The 17757-nt window shown below is 42.7% G+C and overlaps 1 protein-coding gene across 1 annotated transcript in view; it reads left to right on the top strand.

The window, feature by feature from the left end:
- Nucleotides 1-17757, top strand: part of LOC134638039 (ubiquitin-conjugating enzyme E2 E2) — a 40235-nt gene that overhangs the window by 19529 nt on the left and 2949 nt on the right. Inside the window, exons 4-5 of the mRNA XM_063488678.1 lie at nucleotides 9067-9199; nucleotides 17241-17388. Coding sequence (XP_063344748.1) covers nucleotides 9067-9199; nucleotides 17241-17388 — 281 coding nt within the window. The remainder of the gene's footprint in view (nucleotides 1-9066; nucleotides 9200-17240; nucleotides 17389-17757) is intronic.

Below are 17757 nucleotides of genomic sequence, written 5' to 3'. Positions count from 1 at the left end.
AGCATGTCTCATGACCAACAGTCTTTCATCAACTTAACCTGATCCCTGTTGGCTCTAGGTGACAATAACCATGAGATAGGTCAGCGATGATGTAAAGATTAGTCCTGCTCTCATGCTTTAAGATAAAGGTTATCTTTTGCCATTGGCACCTATCTGTGGATTACTCCGTCTATGAGGTGTGGTAGTGTGGGTGATTAAATGTGCGAAGGACTCTCTGGTTGCGCAGGCCGAGCCGTACCATGGGAAGGAAAGGTCATTTAATATATATGGAAATGTTACGGCTGGCTGTGATTATGTGGCGCAGCTTGGATAGTTTTTAGGAACTAAGAGTGAAAGGTAAAAATGACAAAGCAGGCCTGTTGTACAGTGTCCTCTTTATACACCACAAAGCAAACTGAAACCTCAAGACGGTTTGCAGAGGAAAAGGAAACTGTCCATTTTTATTTTCTCCCAGCTTTCAGTTCACTTGAGGATTTTCGTTGAGGCAAAATACTGAAGGGCGGTGTGAGGGGTCATTAAGTTGAACATCCTCACAGGCAACGCAGTCATGAATTCATTGCAGGTTTCATACACGCAGAAGTTGTAAGCCAGCTGGGGCGAATGTGAGAACACTGAGTTTTCTTATAAGGTCCATGGAAACCTCATTGAGTGTTTCCATTATTGTGAGTGCATCTGAAGCAGACTATTTCCTGCTGTGCTACATCTGAAAACAGACAACTGTGGAAAATATCCTGACCTGAGAAAATGACCAGAGGTTTGTGTGTGTGAAAACGGCTTTGGTGTTGTGCTCATTGTTGAGGTTTTTGATGAGACTTGAGGTCAGTGTGAGATTTGATTACTCGCTCCTTCTCACAGACACCGCCAGCATAAAAACGTGACTGAATCGTGTCAACTACACAGCCTGCTGCTGCTAATGTTAGCCATGCTCAACAAATCATCCTGTATGCCTTTTACAGGAGATTTATGTGAAGGTTAAATATATTTCTTATTTAAACAAACAAATATATAAAAATGGAGCAAAGAGAAGCAAAAATGATGGCGTGAAGAGGGTTGTTTATTAAGGGGTTAGGGCCAGGGTAGGCTGTGTTTTTGATCATGAGGTCCATGTCAGAGGACATGGGCCTTGGCCAGATGGTGAATTCACAGAAAAGATGCCTCAGAATAACTGTGGGGTAGTGGTATCCGTCATATGTCACCAAAAGAGGTGAAAGGCCCTGAGTAATTAGGACAAAGACAGAAACCTTTTTGGTATATGAATCTCATTGAATAAGGGCTCTGTTTTACTCATTTTGTCTGGAGCTGAACTAAGCAGTAAGTGAGTTTAGGTTTTAGGGAGGGGCTAAGATGCACCTCTGTAAAGGAAAGAGGTGCGTTTGTTTTGTAACCAAAGCAAAACAAGAGAGCTGTGTCCCAAAAGTGGAAGCGGCCTATATAACACCTCATTTTCATTTCACGTCACCGGAAGACAGAAATTTGATGTAAAATAAAATGTTTTTAATAACACAACACTCACGTATGTATATTTAACCACATCCATTAGATTTTGGTGCTGTTTTTTTCTGTTCTGTTTTAATCAACTGCTAAATTAGTCATCAGGAAAGTCCCTCATTCATCCCTAAAATAAATGTCCGGAGAAAGAATGAACCAAAAAGCAGAAGCGGGATGAATCTGTGGTGAAACGTCATATTGGGGCTCTGCTGTGTAGGAAGCAGCACAGCTGTCAAAGTGGGTTCCTCCGTGATCATAATCTCCGAGGACAAGGCAGTGGCAAGTTTCTCACGGACACCCGCACACTAATGCATCCCAGACCCCTCAAACAAATGACCCAAATACTACATCGAGGCGTTTGGCTGACAGTGCACTGCAGATGTAGCGTGTTATTGACCACAGATTATTGTTATTTCAGCCTGTAACAAAGCCTTTAAACAGCACTGTTAAGGTGGTGAACGTCATGTAAGTGTGCAGAGCTGCTTCTGTCTGCCTGAAGAGAGGATTGTTTTCCCACAGAGGCAGAGAAAGACAGAAGTGACGGGGAATATTTATGACTGTCACTCTCTATTTCAGGGTTGGTTGTAAGATTATTGCAGGTTAGCTCTTTTTCAGTTTCACAATTTCACTTGATTTTTATGTTTTGTTTTGTTTTTTTTTGGCAAGGCACCAGCCAAGCATGATCACACAGAATCCAAAATCGTGAGTAAATATGTAAAATATTACGTTTTTTCAAACAAGATTTTAATTACATTTACTTTAAAACAAAAGCCTCTCAGCAAGAAGCTCCTGGGTTTGAATCCACCATCTGTCTGGGGCCTTTCTGTGTGGAGTTCGCATGCTCTCCCCGTGCCTGTGTGGGCTCTCTCTGGGCGCTCTGGCTTCCTCCCACAGTCCAAAGACATGCAGTTAGTGGAGTTATGTTAACTGGTAATTCTAAATTGCCCGCATGTGTGACTGTGAATGCCAATGGTTGCCTGTCTCTTTGTTAGTCCTGCAACATGCTGCAAACCTGTCCATGGTATACCCCACCTCTCACCCAGTGGCAGCTGGGATAGGCTCCAGCCCCCACCCCTCTCCATTAGGATAAGAGGAACAAAATGCATGGATGAATGCAAGGAGGGAAAAAAAAAAACACCCGACTACAACGACTGCACTGAAATTTGTTTGTGATCAAATTATTATGGAGTCCCAGGTTTTTAGACTGGTAACACATAATTCAATCAAACATATCTTAATTTTTTTATTATTTTTTTTTAAACAAAAGAATTCTTTGAGCTATCAAAAATGTTTTTTCTTTTCTTTAATTCTTTTATACATAGAAAGCAAGGATGCATGGATGCATGGAGACCATAAAACACATCTACAAGCATGTGTGCGTATTAAAAAGACTGAGCCCAGGCAGCTTCTGTTTTTCCCAGCAGCAGTGAAGATGACACTGCGGTAAATTATGGTGAAGCTGGAGCCTCTCTGACACGCACACAGCGAGAAGCAAAGCGGAAGCTTCGTGATTGGATGGAGTGAAAGAAAATGGAGTTGCTTTGGAGGCGACAGTGACAGCTCTTGCTGCTGTAATCGCTATCACAATAGAATTTGAAGAAAAAGTGATCTTTTTGAACAAACCCGCATGCACTGCGGGTTTGTTTTCACAGTGACAAAGCTATAGAATAAGTCTGAATAAAGGCTGTCTGGTTGTACATAAACTGCTAGCTTACTTTGCAGTAATCTTTAAATTTTTTCCTGTAAATTTTGCTCCAAGCTGGCAGCAGCGACACCCTCTGTGTTGCGGGGTTTGACTAACGGGGGGTATACCCAGCTAGATTAATTGCAGAGCTTATTATTATGCAAAAATTTTGACTATTAATTTAAAATGGACTATTAAAATTACTACATAGTCATATTGTGGTGTTGCTGCCACAGTCTGATGTAGTGGGCAGAGGGCGAGCCTTCCTCAGTGTGTCGCACCCTCTCTGTGGTCATTAGGAGTTAGGTATTGTTTATACTTCCTAATAATTCTCTGATGAACAAATCCAGGTGACTTAGTGGTATTGTGATCCTTAGTGGTGTTGCTGCTGTTGTTATGGAGCACTTTTTTAATATGTATAATGTCTCTAAGTCATCGTTGGGGTTTTATTTAACTGACAGTTGCTACATCCGAAGCCAGTGTTGAACTCTGATAAAATAAAAATGGTAAATGGCCTGCATTTGTATAGTGCTTTACTTAGTCCCTAAGGACCCCAAAGCGCTTTACACTACATTCAGTCATTCAGTCAAAATAGAAATATCTTGGTTACTTGAGGTTTTAAAGGTGTATTTGCTGTGTTGGAACTCAAATACTGCCTTGGTTATCTGCTAACTACTCTATAAATGTGTGGAACAAAGAAAGTCAGGCATTTAACTCATCACCACAACAGCCTGGTGAAGGAAATCTCTTACAAACACTTAAAATTGTGCATCTGCAGATGAACTGACCCAACTCGAACTTTATGACGGCTGCAGCGCTCAAATCTCCCAAAACTAATAGCCTGTGAGAGAGAGACTGTCAGATCCTGAATGAGCTGGCCTTCAACCAGCTGCAACAAAGCACCATGGGAGCGCCGGAGCCGGTGGGGGGAGGAGGTCTCCAAGCAACAGCCAGTGGTGGCATGCACATTCAGCTATTGACTTAGCCTTTATCCACAGCCCTTGTGCGGTTGTCAGCTCCCCTACAGCAATCTCGCTGCTGAGCGCGCACCTCTGCCGTGCCCTATCATCACTATCTTTCCTTCATGTCTGAGTTATTATCGCCACTACAATCTCATCACCCTCAAAAGAAGTGAGCATCTCCTTCTATTGGGGATGCCAGAGAACGAAATAGTCACCTCTTTTATTCACCGCGGTGTCACAGAAGCTTTTGAATAGATGTGATAAAAGTGTTACCTTGATATGTGAGTGTGTCTGTGTGTATGTAGCACAGAAATGTAAGCTAAAGAGTCACAGAAGGAAGATATCCTCAAGCAAGAAAAATAAGCTGTCTTTGTGGTTCTTTCACCAGCAGGAAATACAGAGTAATGTTGAGCCAGTGAGTGGCTCAGTTCACTCGTCCACATTTGAAAAGAACTAAATCATTTATTTATCAGTCAGATTTACACTAAAAGGCCTGCGTTTGAAAGCCATACCCACTCACAGATAAAGGTGGGTGTATGCTTGGAATAAGCTAGATGTTATAAAGCGTCATTTGACAACATCTGAAGGTTGTTTTGAACAGTTGTTCAGACTAAAGGATGAGGTGAAAACCTGCTGTTAACAGCGAATGAGACACAAAATGAGTTCACAAAAAGGCAGGCGCTGACATAACGACTGTGGTGCCTGTTATGACAACATGTCCGGACCAATTTGGACCGAGCCTTTTCCAGGGTGGCTCAGCTTGTGTTCACGTTCAGCGGACAAACTAAGTGGTGTGTGATGTATAAAGATTGCAGTTGTTTTTGTTGCTCCAACATCAGCAGCCACGCAAAGATCTCATTTTTTGAAGATGTAAATTTTTCATTTTTTAACTCAATTTTATCATTCTTTTTTGTTTTTAAGTTAATCAAATCATTTGATTACAGATCAAATATATTTTCAAATCCACTTGTAAATAACACTTTCAAATAGTTTTCCGTGTTTTCAAAAAAGATCCAACCTCCAGTCCATTGTAGTATGTTAGCCTTCCACTTAGTCTCAGGCTACGTGGAGTATTTCAGACATCCTTCTCCCAGCAGAACTTTTTCCACTAATCTACCCCTCTAGATGAGCGTGCCTGAGAAACCTCCAAAGGCAGGCAGGCACACAGGACACATCCTAACCTGATGGCCAGACCAGCAGTAGCAGTTCAGCTGTTCTCCCTATCTCTACCCTACACTGGAAACTCATTTCAGCTGCTTGTATTTGCAAACTTGCTCTTTTAGATCTCATGACCACGGGAGGGTTGGAATAGGGATGGTAAAGCCTTTTGGCTCGGCTCTCTCTTTACAACAACAGTCTGGTGCAACGCCCACATTACTGCAGGACTTCCCAAGATACTTGAACTCCCTCGCTTGGGGCAGCCTTTCTTCCCCCAACCCAGAGAACCATAGCCTTCTGCTCCTCAGGCCTGAAACCCGTCCAATTCAGCTACTCGCCGGTGGTTTTCACTCATGACTCAATTGAATTAGTTTCTCACAGTCTGGACACTCTGCTCAGTCAGCTGTGATTCTCCCTGTTCTGTACAGGCTGCCATACTGCTGTTTCTTCACTTATCTGCTCTGGCTCAACATGCTATCCCCGACCCCGACCACAACTCCTCCCTCTTTATATTTATCTGTTAAAAAAATCAAGCTAGCATTTGGTCATCATATAACATGCATATCAAAATGTAAATTACAGCATTTAAGTAGCAGGAACTGGAAATGCACAGGAGGAAATGATGGTACCAAACCAGCCAATCACCGCTGTTCTTTCCTACATTGATTTTGAGAGGTGCTCATCAGGTTTCAGTGTAGGATTTTAACTTTTTATGTCCTTCAAAATGCCAGTGGATTCAACTGACCCACTTGTTCTAGTGTTGCCCATGTTTGACATTTCTGACTCTTATGATTGACACGTTACACTAAACAGATCTGCTGTCCTGAAAGCGCTAGTCCACTAGTCCTCTGCTCTGATTTAACTTCTCTTTAGAAGGGATAGTTGGATGAGAGGAGCAGTTCATAATGTGTGTTTTTCCTCACTTTATATTGTTATGACAGGCCCAAACTGCTGGCTATCAGATGTCAACATCTGTCTCTGTGTGCCTGTAAATCCTTCTTCTTTGTGGTCACTGCCTACAGTGACTTTAGCTGTTGTGCTCAGTCCGAACGTTTGTTTGGAGGCGAAACGAAGCCTGAAATTTTGGGGTTATTTGGTGTCTTTTCAGCATATTTAGACAGCATTGTTTGTGCCTGCCAAAACAAACTAAACCAGTGTTGTAACACTCCACGGTTTAAATGGACCCTCTTACCACGCGTGTGCTGTTTAACACCACCTGTGTCCTTTATGTGGCAATCACTCATCCAGCAGTCACCGTGCACCGTTTTAAATATCACACTTTAAAGTTTACAGATACAAATGACTAACACCACGATTCTTTTCAAAGTCAGATTGTTTTATTATTATATCAAGTGTATTCTGCTCTAATTCCCCAGAGAATAAGTAGTCATAATGAGCTAATTAAAGAAGGCTTAAGAGACGGGCAGTGTAAAAGTAGATTAGTGGAAATTTGTGTGTGTTGACACTGGAAGGAAGAGGGAAATGTCTCAAGTCTGATGTCTGATTTCTATTTACGGAGAGTGATCTATTGTCAGGGGCATGCTTAGAGCCAGATGCTGCTTTTAACAGTTTAACGTTGGAGGCTGTTGCAGAGTCTCTTCCAGGAAATATCTCTCAAGCTCTTGGTTTAAATAAAAGTGCTCTCACAGCCCTGTGTGCCTGCGCTTCATATGCACACATTTGTTAGCACATCTGCCAGACGCTAAGGTTTGGCGTTAAACACCATCCCTGGTAATTACATGAAATAGGAGGGATTGTTCATTGTCCCGGGCTTTGTGATCTGGACGTTGTCCCGGTCTCTAAATGGCTCTGTGCCAGATCAGGGTCTTATTGTAGACAATGGTGGTTGGGGGGAAGGAAGCCCTTAATATGGAAATGGTATTAATTACGGCGCCTATACAACAGATGTGACCTTCAATCTCCGCGCGACATAAATACTCCTCTAATGAAGACAAAAACAGCATGAATATTTAATCCTTTTGCACCAGTTGGGCCTTTAAATATCTCATGTAAAAGTCTTTAAGGTTATATTTGTCTTTTTTTTTTTTGTCATTTTTCAACAAAAAAGTAGAACAAATAAATCCCACAATCATGGCTGTCAGTGGTAAAATGAAATGCATATGGTGTCGGGAATAAAAAGTATAAATAAATAGAGAGAGAGAGAATGAATTGCTGGAAGGTACACCTAAATATAAGATTTCAAACACAAATATTTTTTTTCTGTGTACCTCAGTGAGACAGTTTTCACTTGTTCAAAGTTTAAATCGAATGAATGGTAGAAAACGAACTCGGCTAATATTCATTTATTTATGAGAATATGTTTTATGACCCATGAGCTTTACTCGAGTGGGTGGCCCCACTATCAAGAAAATCTCCACACTCTTTTTCAAAATTCAGTCTGCTAACCAGTCAGCCCCGGCCCTTCTCTCTCTTCATGTTTCCCTACGGGTGGGCTCATTTCCAGCTCCACCGTCTTGGGCTACTTGTGGTGACGGTTCTGTTATGAAGACTTGCTGTGAGCTGGTGGTCCGCTCTAACCAGAGCTTACAGCAGGTGGAGAGCTGGCTGAAGTGTAGCCACACTGACCACAAGGCTGCAGAGCAGAACGAGGACTACCATCACAAACTGCTGTTCAAGATGTGGAGTACAAGTCTGTCCACAGGAAGAGAAACAAAATGAAGAGAAGCGATAACCCGCTCTTTTATTGTCAGAGTGTATATATTATGATTTATTAATGTATTTAAGCGTGGGTGCACCTCCTTTCATGCTCACACACACGCGCTCCCTGCCCAAGCTTCATCTTTTATTGATGATTATAGCGGTGGTTTAGTTTTCCTTTTAGGAGAACTAAACAACCATATTCTTGGCCCATGTGCGTAACACTCACTCATATCCAGAGATCTGCTCCGTTAGTTCTTCCTAAAAAAAAAACAACAACTAAACAATAAAACTAAACTTGCAGAAAAAAATCATTGCATTTCATTTCACAGTCGGATACGATATCCAGTGTTTTTCCCAGCTTTCCCCAAATTGTGTAGTTGTGTAGTCTGAGAGAATATCAATTCTTCCATTTCACACATTTCCTGAAGTATTTTTATCCATTCAGGGAGAGCTGCAGAGTCTTTATGCAACTGTTTCTTAGTTATCGCTTTATCTGTCTTATTTTTAGAGCCCAGTTGGCACATTTTCCAAAAAAGTGTCACCAAAATGAATCTGTGGACTGATTATTGAGCTTATCTCTGTTACCACATCAACCAGTGAGAGGAAACCACAGGACAAAACCAAAGCACACTCTCTCTAACACTAGCCATTACTGTTTTTTATTTTTGGAGCATTAAAGCCTTTTTGCAGATGAATTATTTCCATGTACACGTGCGTTGTTGGTCTTCTACTGTTAGCTTTTTGTATGTCTTTCATTTATTGAGGTCTCATGCTCATGCAGTATCATTAGTGTGTGTCAGTTTTTCAGAAATGCTTCACTTCCTCGACCCCCCCCAGTGGCAAGAAATCCAATCTTCTGATCAAAATTTTGAAATATGGTGTAAATCCTTCAAAAATAGCCTTGAACTAAAAAACCCTCAACCCTCCATGGCTTCAGCATTCCCCAAATCTCCATCATTAACTTGTCAGAAGCAGGCATTTTACCGCCTCAGCTGCCCCCCCCGCACCGCCCCAAATCTCTATCAGCCCGCTGGCGGTCTGAACACCAGGATGTCGATTTCAATGCTCCGTGCTGATTAACATATTAACCAATCTTTTGTTTCAATTTTCCAGCGCCGGCCCCAAAGGAGACAACATCTACGAGTGGAGGTCGACCATCCTGGGGCCACCGGGCTCAGTGTACGAGGGAGGGGTCTTCTTCCTGGACATCGCCTTCACACCAGACTACCCTTTCAAACCCCCCAAGGTCAGCAGTCAGAAGACGCAATTGTTTAGTCGTTTGGATTTTTTAGCAGCGGGCCAAATATTAACTACACGCTGCACAGACTCTGGAAGGACTGTGGGGGTGTGGAGGATATATCTGGCTCATTTCTTAATCTGGAAACCAATGATTAGCCTGCAGCAGTGCACAAAGCATGACCACATATTTCCTTTCATAATAAAAGCGCATTCGTGTGATATTTTCGCAGCAGTAAGGTAAAGACCAACATCTGAACCTGCAATTCCCAAATGTAGACAGCCACGTCCCATTTTGAAATCTGAAAAGTATGTTTCCTTTGTTTTGTTTTCGCTGGTTGATTCTCCAGTAAGAGCTTAACTTCTGCTCTATTTGACTTCTTTTGTTGTTCAACATCAAACATGTTGTTTGAGGAATAAGTGCTGCAGTTGAGTTGAAAATTTGACCTGTCCTGTTTTCACTGTGTGAAGGACTCCCATTCTTGTAATATGTGGCGTTGTCTGCAGAGTACTTTTAGTGATGTCGAGTGGATGCTGTTTACTGAACATGCAGACTGTTGGGGACGATCTCTTTTAGTCTGTAGTGCTCCCGATTGTACTTTCACTTGGCCTTCATCCCCCCCCACACTCTCCATGTTAGTTATGTGCACCCCTCCCCGTGCTCCCTCACCCTCTTCTCTCCCTCTTCCTTGCTCTTTGTGCCATGTAACCACCAACTCTGTGTTTGACAGCAGACTCAAACAAATCCACAGGCTCCGGCCCAGCTTTCTGTAGCCAGAGGCAGCTTGAGTGTTTCCGCCCCCTTCAATACCGCCTACCCCTCCAACACACTGTGATCTACCTCCAACCCCCCCCCCCCCCCCACACACACACACACACACACACAGGTCTTCGTCCTTTAGCCACCGTACACTCCTCACTGCAGAAACACTTTCACATCTGAGGCTTGTGAATTTTAGCTCTACAGGCTGACCCGCTTTACAAGAAAATAAAAAAAGTCAACCTAACAAGTTCACCAGGTGGATGTGTTTGTGTTTCTGAGCCAGGAAAGAGGAGCGCTGTGTCCGCAGAGGCGGTGGGGGTGGGAGGGGTTGGTTATTTATAACGTCCTGCCTTGTGTGTGATTTTCAGCGCTGGCCCCAAAGGAGGGGATAGGTTGGGGGGGGTGCCAGCGCTCATTAGAGGTTTCCTCTGGAGGGTCAGGGTCAGGAGGGCCAGATGTTCATGATTGGAGAAGCAGAGGTGTCAAGTGTCAGGACCATACAGATGTCAAGCTCGAATCTGAGCGAGACGGCAGACATAAACAGCTCTGTGTTTGGAGGCTGTTAGCTGAGAGGGCGTGTTATGCAGTCTGTGTGGTTGCAGGAGCCTGTTTGCTGAGACAGGTAAGCTGATCAACTCTCGATGTGCTCGGTTGTTTTTACACCATGCTGCCCTCTGTTGGCCAGCCAGTTTCAGCAAAAATATAAAAATGTGAAAAATTCCAGAGGATAAAACCAAAAATAATGATGTTCACAATAATAAAAAACAGCTGTTTTAGATTAACTGTGTATTTATGGCTCAGTATTGATCCAGAAACTGTGACAAATAGTGCAGAATGGCCCTCAGTGGAGCGATCAGGCAGACCCATTATACTAGGGCTGATGCTGATGCTGATACATCAGTGTTAATGTGAGTAACGGAGAAAAGCTTTTAAGCTGCCCTCCTCTGTCTCACCTGTTATTATCACTGAAAGTATCAGACTACATGGTAAAATATTCTTTTTTTTTAAGATGATCTTTTATTTTATCCCACTTACAGCTAACATGCTGGTTTTACAGGCTTAATCATTTGTTGCCCTTTCAACTCATCTTCTGCAGGGTGGTGGCTTTCAGTGTTGGTTGAGTGTTAGTGTTTATGGAATTAAAACAGACTTCCACTTATCTGGATCCAGGTGCCGGGGGGGGGGGGGTTAACAGTGTAGGCAGAGATGTCTTGATGCATGCTCAATCATCCAGGTAAGTAAATCTCCAAAAGTTGATTCTACTCATCTGGATGTAGCGTTTTGTGGGAGAAACATTTCGTCACTCATCCAAGTGACTTCTTCAGTCCCAGCTGACTGCAGGTTTCCCCAATCTTATAAACAGTACATTTGCATAATGACTGAAACCAGCCCACTGAAGGAACAATGGGCTGGGAGGTCGGTTCCTTAATCTTAATTGTGTAGGCAGTGTAGGCAAGGCAAGGCAAGTTTATTTATATAGCACAATTCAACAACAAGGTGATTCAAAGTGCTTTACAGAGACATTAAAAACAAAAACAAATAAAAAGCATGATTTAAAATTGATTAAGACAAGCAAACAAACAAACAAACAAACAAACAAACAAAACAGTATTTAAAATCAAAAATCAAACAGTAGATAAAATCAGAACAGTAGATAAAGTCAGTAGTTAAAATGTAAGTTTTGAAATTTAAGCTTAAAAGTGTGGATTTGGTGCTTTATTCAAAAGCAGCTGAGAATAGGTGAGTCTTCAACCTGGATTTAAATAAACTGAGTGTTTCAGCTGATCTGAGGCTTTCTGGGAGTTTGTTCCAGATATATGGAGCATAAAAGCTGAATGCAGCTTCTCCGTGTTTGGTTCTGACTCTGGGAACTGATAAAAAACCGGATCCAGATGACCTGAGGGATCTGGAAGGTTCATACTGGGTCAGGAGGTCACTGATGTATTTTGGTCCTAAACCATTCAGAGCTTTATAGACCAGCATCAGAACTTTAAAGTCTATCCTCTGACGGACAGGCAGCCAGTGTAAAGACCTCAGAGCTGGACTGATGTGGTCCACTTTTTTGGTCTTAGTGAGGACTCTAGCAGCAGAGTTCTGAATGAGCTGTAGTTGTCTGACTGATTTTTTAGGTAGACCTGTAAAGATGCTGTTACAGTAATCAAGCCTACTAAAGATGAATGCATGGACTAGTTTTTCCAGGTCCTGTTGAGACATCAGATCTTTTATCCTTGAAATATTCTTGAGGTGATAGTAAGCTGATTTTGTTATTGTCTTAATGTGTTTTTCTAAGTTTAGGTCTGCATCCATCACTACACCCAAATTTCTCGCCTGGTTGGTGGTTTTTAGGTGTATAGATTGAAGTTCTCTGGTGACCTGTAATCGTTTTTCTTTGGCACCAAAGACTATTACTTCAGTTTTGTTTTTGTTTAGCTGGAGAAAATTGTGGCACAACCAGTCATTAATTTCCTCAATGCATTTACCAAGAGCCTGTACAGGGCCTCGGTCTCCTGGTGACATTGTGATATATATTTGTGTGTCATCTGCGTAGCTATGATAGTTTATTTTGTTGTTCTTTATAATCTGTGCCAGTGGGAGCATGTAGATGTTAAACAGAAGGGGTCCCAAGATGGAACCTTGGGGAACTCCACATGTGATACTTGTCTGCTCAGATGTGAAGTTACCTATTGATACAAAGTATTTCCTGTTTTCTAAGTATGTTTTGAACCAGTTTAGTACAGTTCCTGAAAGACCTGCCCAGTTCTCCAGTCGTTTGAGTAATATGTTGTGGTCAACTGTATCAAATGCTGCACTGAGATCCAGTAAAACTAAGACTGACATTTTTCCACTGTCTGTATTCAGACATATGTCATTAAACACTTTGGTCAGAGCGGTTTCAGTGCTGTGGTTCTGTCTAAAACCTGACTGGAAGGCATCATAGCAGTTATTCTGTGTTAAGAAGTAATTGAGCTGTTGAGAAACTGCTTTTTCAATGATCTTACTTAAAAATGGGAGGTTTGAGATCGGCCTGTAGTTATTCATTTGTGTCTTGTCAAGATTGTCCTTTTTCAGTATAGGTTTAATTACAGCAGTTTTTAGTGATTCTGGAAACACACCTGACGTTAAAGAAAAGTTTATGATCTGTAACAGGTCTGACTCCAAAGTCTTTGAGACCTTTTTGAAAAAACTTGTTGGCAGGACATCTAAACAGCAAGAGGAGGAGTTCAGTTGACCTAAGATGTCCTCCAGGTCTTTGTTGTTAATAGGGTGAAACTGTTTGATGGTGTTTAAACAGTTTTTTGGTGGACACAGTACATGTCCTGGATCTGCTGTTGATGTACCAATTGCTTGTCTAATCTTTTGGATTTTTTCTGTGAAGAATTTGGCAAAGTCATTGCAGGCCATGGTCGAATGAAGTTCAGCTGCCACTGTCACAGGAGGGTTTGTTAGCCTGTCAACTGTAGAAAATAGGACCCGAGCGTTATGACTGTTTTTGGTGATGATGTCAGAGAAGTAGGACCTCCTTGCACTCCTCAGTTGTAAATTATAATTGTGAAGTTTCTCTTTATAGATGTCATAATGAACCTGGAGGTTTGTTTTTCTCCATCTGCGCTCAGCTTTCCTACACTCTCTTTTTTCATTTTTCACCAGTGTGGAGTTTCTCCATGGAGACTTCTTCCTTCCAGAGATAACCTTCACCTTAATGGGAGCAATAGTGTCCATTACATTTAACATTTTAGCATTGAAGCTAGTGACGAGCTCATTGACTGAACCTCTGGACAGGTCAGGTGTTAATGGGAAGACCTGGTTAAAGATCTCACTACTGTGTTCAGTTATACACCGTTTTGTGATCACTGCTGTTGATATATTTGTGTGGGCTGAGATTTTACTTTCAAAGAAAACACAGTAATGATCAGACAGGCCCACATCAGACACAGTAACCTTTGAAATGCTCAGGCCCTTGGAGATCAGTAGGTCAAGAGTGTGTCCTCTATTATGTGTGGCCTCTGTTACATGCTGAGTCAGCCCAAAGTTGCCCAGAGTGTTACTCAGGTCTTTAGTCCCTTTGTCCTGAGGGTTGTCCACATGGATGTTAAAATCCCCAACAATAATTACACAGTCGAAATCAACACAGATCACAGACAGCAGTTCACTGAGGTCATTAAAAAAGTCTGTGCAGTATTTGGGAGGCCTGTAAACATTAAGAAACACAACTTTGGATGGGGCCTTCAGCTGTAACGCCACATATTCAAAAGACTGAAAACTTCCAGGAGATAGCTGCTTACATTGAAATGATTCATTAAATAAGACAGCAACCCCTCCTCCTCTCCTGCTCACCCTGGCCTCACTGATAAAACTGTAGTTAGGAGGGGTCGTCTCGATGAAAACAGCTCCACTGTTACTTTGGTCCAACCAAGTTTCAGTTAAAAACATAAAATCAAGGCTGTGCTCAGTGATTAAATCATTAATTAAAAATGTTTTCCCAGCTAAAGATCTAACGTTTAATAAAGCCAACTTAAGTGTTTTAGAGGTATTATTTGCCCCCTCGTGTTTGGGAGCAGTCTGTGGCACACAAGGTATGTTTACTACATTTAAAGATCTTTTAGAGTGCAGCTCTTTGTGTTTTGACCAGGCCACATGTCTCCTTCTGTCACCTAAAAGTACAGAAATTTTGAAACCTTCTAATAAACAGGGTCCCAGCTTCTCCTGGGAAAAGTCACCACTGTCATAATCCTCGCAGCCTGGACCCTCCACACATCACACATCAGACTGCGGAGACAGAGCATGAAGGTGGTAAGGAGGAACTAAGGGCGGCGAGGCTGCGCAGTGTAACTTTGATTGCTCTGTTGAGGGCGGGGCTCGATGGCGAACCTTTGGCTGCTCTGGTGGGGGGTTAATGGGGGACAAAAAGGGATTGGGCCGGGGGGTAGATCTGAGCCCAGCATTGACCCGCTCCATCATCTCCTCAGTGAATTTCAGGTGTGGGGAGGAGGGAGAAAGGGAGGGGGAGGAGGGTGATGGCCTGTCAGGGGTTTGGGGGACTGGGGAAGGTCGTGGTCCCTGGTCCTGGTCGTTGGTGTTGTTGAGAGAGGTGGAGGCAAATAGGGACCCCTCTTCTTGCCTCAGATGTCTCTCCTTTCTGAGGCTCTTCCCGGGTGGGGGCAGATGGAGCTCCTCCTCAAGGTTTCTGCTGGGCTTTGTTTGTTCTTGGAGTACTGTTTGTTCCTCTTTATTAGATAACTCCTCGTTTATCTCAGCCTTGGCACCAAGCACAGATGGATGACGTATGGAATAAAACAAGTTGGAGGTGAACAGTTTCACCCCTGACTTGTTAAAATTAAATCCATTTGCTTTAAACAGATGCCTGCGTTCCCAAAAAATATTAAAGTTGTTGATAAAATGCACTGAGTGGTCAGTACATGCTGATATAAGCCATTTATTCAGTGCAAACAATCTGCTGAATCTCTCGTCTCCTCCTCTGACGGGCGGTACAGGCCCACTGATGAATACAGCTGCATTCAGAGAGTTTACAGTATTTAATAATCCAATAAAGTCCCGTTTCAGAACCTCCGACTGTTGTTTGGACACATCGTTTGACCCTGTATGCAGAACAATATTTGTCACAGTTGGATATTCATCTGCAATCTGAAGAATTCTCTCCTTCAGGTTGTTGACCATATCATTAGGAAAGCATAGGACTTTAGTGTTCTTACCGCACATCCTTTGTACATCCTTTACGGCAGAGTCACCCACAATCAGGGTTTCAGGCCTAGCCTTTAGCTTTCCCTGTGGCCTTTTACTTTTCAACAGATTTTCAGACCTTATTTCGCTACTTTTAGATGGATGGTTGTCCGATATAGATCCAGGGTCCTTTGATAGTGGAGCAAATCTGTTCTGCAGTTTCACATTCAGTTGTTTTGGAGGTTTGTTGTTAACCTTTCTATTCACGGTTGTCCAGTCCTGTTTCCTCCCGTATACAGGGGTAGAAGAGCTTCTCTGTCTCGTAGGAAGTGAAGGCCAGTCGGTTTCAGAGATTTCAGCTCGCTGTGTTCTGCCTGTGATACGTCCTCCCCCTTCTAGGAAACATGATTTGTGTCTTGGTTTTGCACCAGGACAGTCCAAGGGGGGATTATCGCTTGATGATTTATAGTAATGCACAGAGTCTACTTTCTTGGTCATATTATCTGTGCTCCTTAGCTGTGTACTAGCTTGCTCATCGCCATTGCTTTGAATCAAAGGCAAGGTTGTTTCATTTCCACACAGTCCATTTACCTCCACATTTACTTCTAAGCGATGAATTTTTGTCTCCAGTACTGCAATCTTCTGCAGGAGTTTGTGGTAGTCATCTGTGGAGAGGGAAGGCATCTTGTTGCTAGTTAGCCTAGCTAGTTAGCCTAGTTAGCCTAGCAGTTAGCACCTTTCCAGGCTATTGAGGCTGTTCGGAGTCCAGACGCTGTAATCAGGCTTCAGCTGTGTCTAGGCCACAGACACACGGAGCGCTAAGGATAAGGTAACTAAAAATGTTGCTGTTTCTGTTAAGAACACTTTAGTCCTAATGATCTATAAGTGTCCAGAAGCTTTCGCAGGTAGGCTCATACAGAAAAAAGGGAAAAAATCAGCATAAAAATCAATAAAAATCAATAAAAGAAGCAAAGCATTTGAAGAGCAAAGAGAGGAAGCGTCCACACTCACAAAAGGGGGCGGATAGTGTAGGCAGAGATGCCTTCCCAATGCCACTGCTTTTAGTTTCTCTGGAGAAGAGACAGAGGTGTTCCCAGGGAAGCCAAGGTCCTGGTTCTGCCCCGGGGTCTCCTCCCAGTTGGTGTTGCACAAAGCATCTCATCAAGCTGGCATCCAGGAAGCATCCTGATCAGAAGCTGGAACCATTTTAATTGGATCCTTTTGGAGGAGTAGCGGCTCTACTCAGAGTCCCTCTTGCATGACCGAACTCCTCGTCCTGTCTCTAAGGGGAGCTCTTTCAAAGGTAGCGCATTTCCACCCCTTGTACCCGGAGTCTTATTCTTTTCTCCCCAGAGCTCACGGTGATATTTGAGGGTGGTTACATAGAGCAGCCAGTAAATCAACAGCTCTGCCTTGACAATCAGCTCTGGATTCACCTGGTATGATGTCCACAAGGCAAAGGGAAAAAGGGATTTCATGTTTTGTTTAATGCAGAGATCACCAAATAAAAACATAAACAGCACTGATGGGAAAATGTCAAAAATGTTTCTCTTATTTTCTTTTTTTAAAGCCCTTCTTCTCTAAAGTGCATTTGTCTTTGTGTCTGCAGGTAACTTTCCGTACCAGGATCTATCACTGCAACATCAACAGTCAGGGGGTGATCTGCCTGGACATCCTGAAGGACAACTGGAGCCCCGCCCTCACCATCTCCAAGGTGTTGCTGTCCATCTGCTCCCTGCTCACAGACTGTAACCCAGGTATCTGTTTAATGCTGTTTGTTATGGCCGAAGACTTTTTAATGTAGGTAAAGTAGGTAACTGTTCTGTCTTCATCTTTCTGTCCTTTGAATGCAGTGTTTGTTTTTACTTAACTCTGATGTGAAATGTGGTCTTATGTTTCCAGAATGCTAACTATTCCAGTGTATTAAAGAAACCACAGCCAATTCAAGCCCTCATTGTTTCCCCAAGGCCGTCAGATGCTGACAGATATTTGGCACAATTAGAAGCTTAAAATTGTAAATACCAAAACCACATTTCTCAGCAGGAAAGAACAACTGACCCACAGTCTTATAAGAAAAAACACAATGTCATGTAAAAAAAAAAACCCAAAAAAAACACTGGGCTGTT

This window comes from Pelmatolapia mariae, linkage group LG10_11, assembly GCF_036321145.2.
Source record: "Pelmatolapia mariae isolate MD_Pm_ZW linkage group LG10_11, Pm_UMD_F_2, whole genome shotgun sequence".
Classification (NCBI taxonomy): domain Eukaryota; kingdom Metazoa; phylum Chordata; class Actinopteri; order Cichliformes; family Cichlidae; genus Pelmatolapia; species Pelmatolapia mariae.
This window is presented reverse-complemented; position numbering and strand designations above follow the sequence as displayed.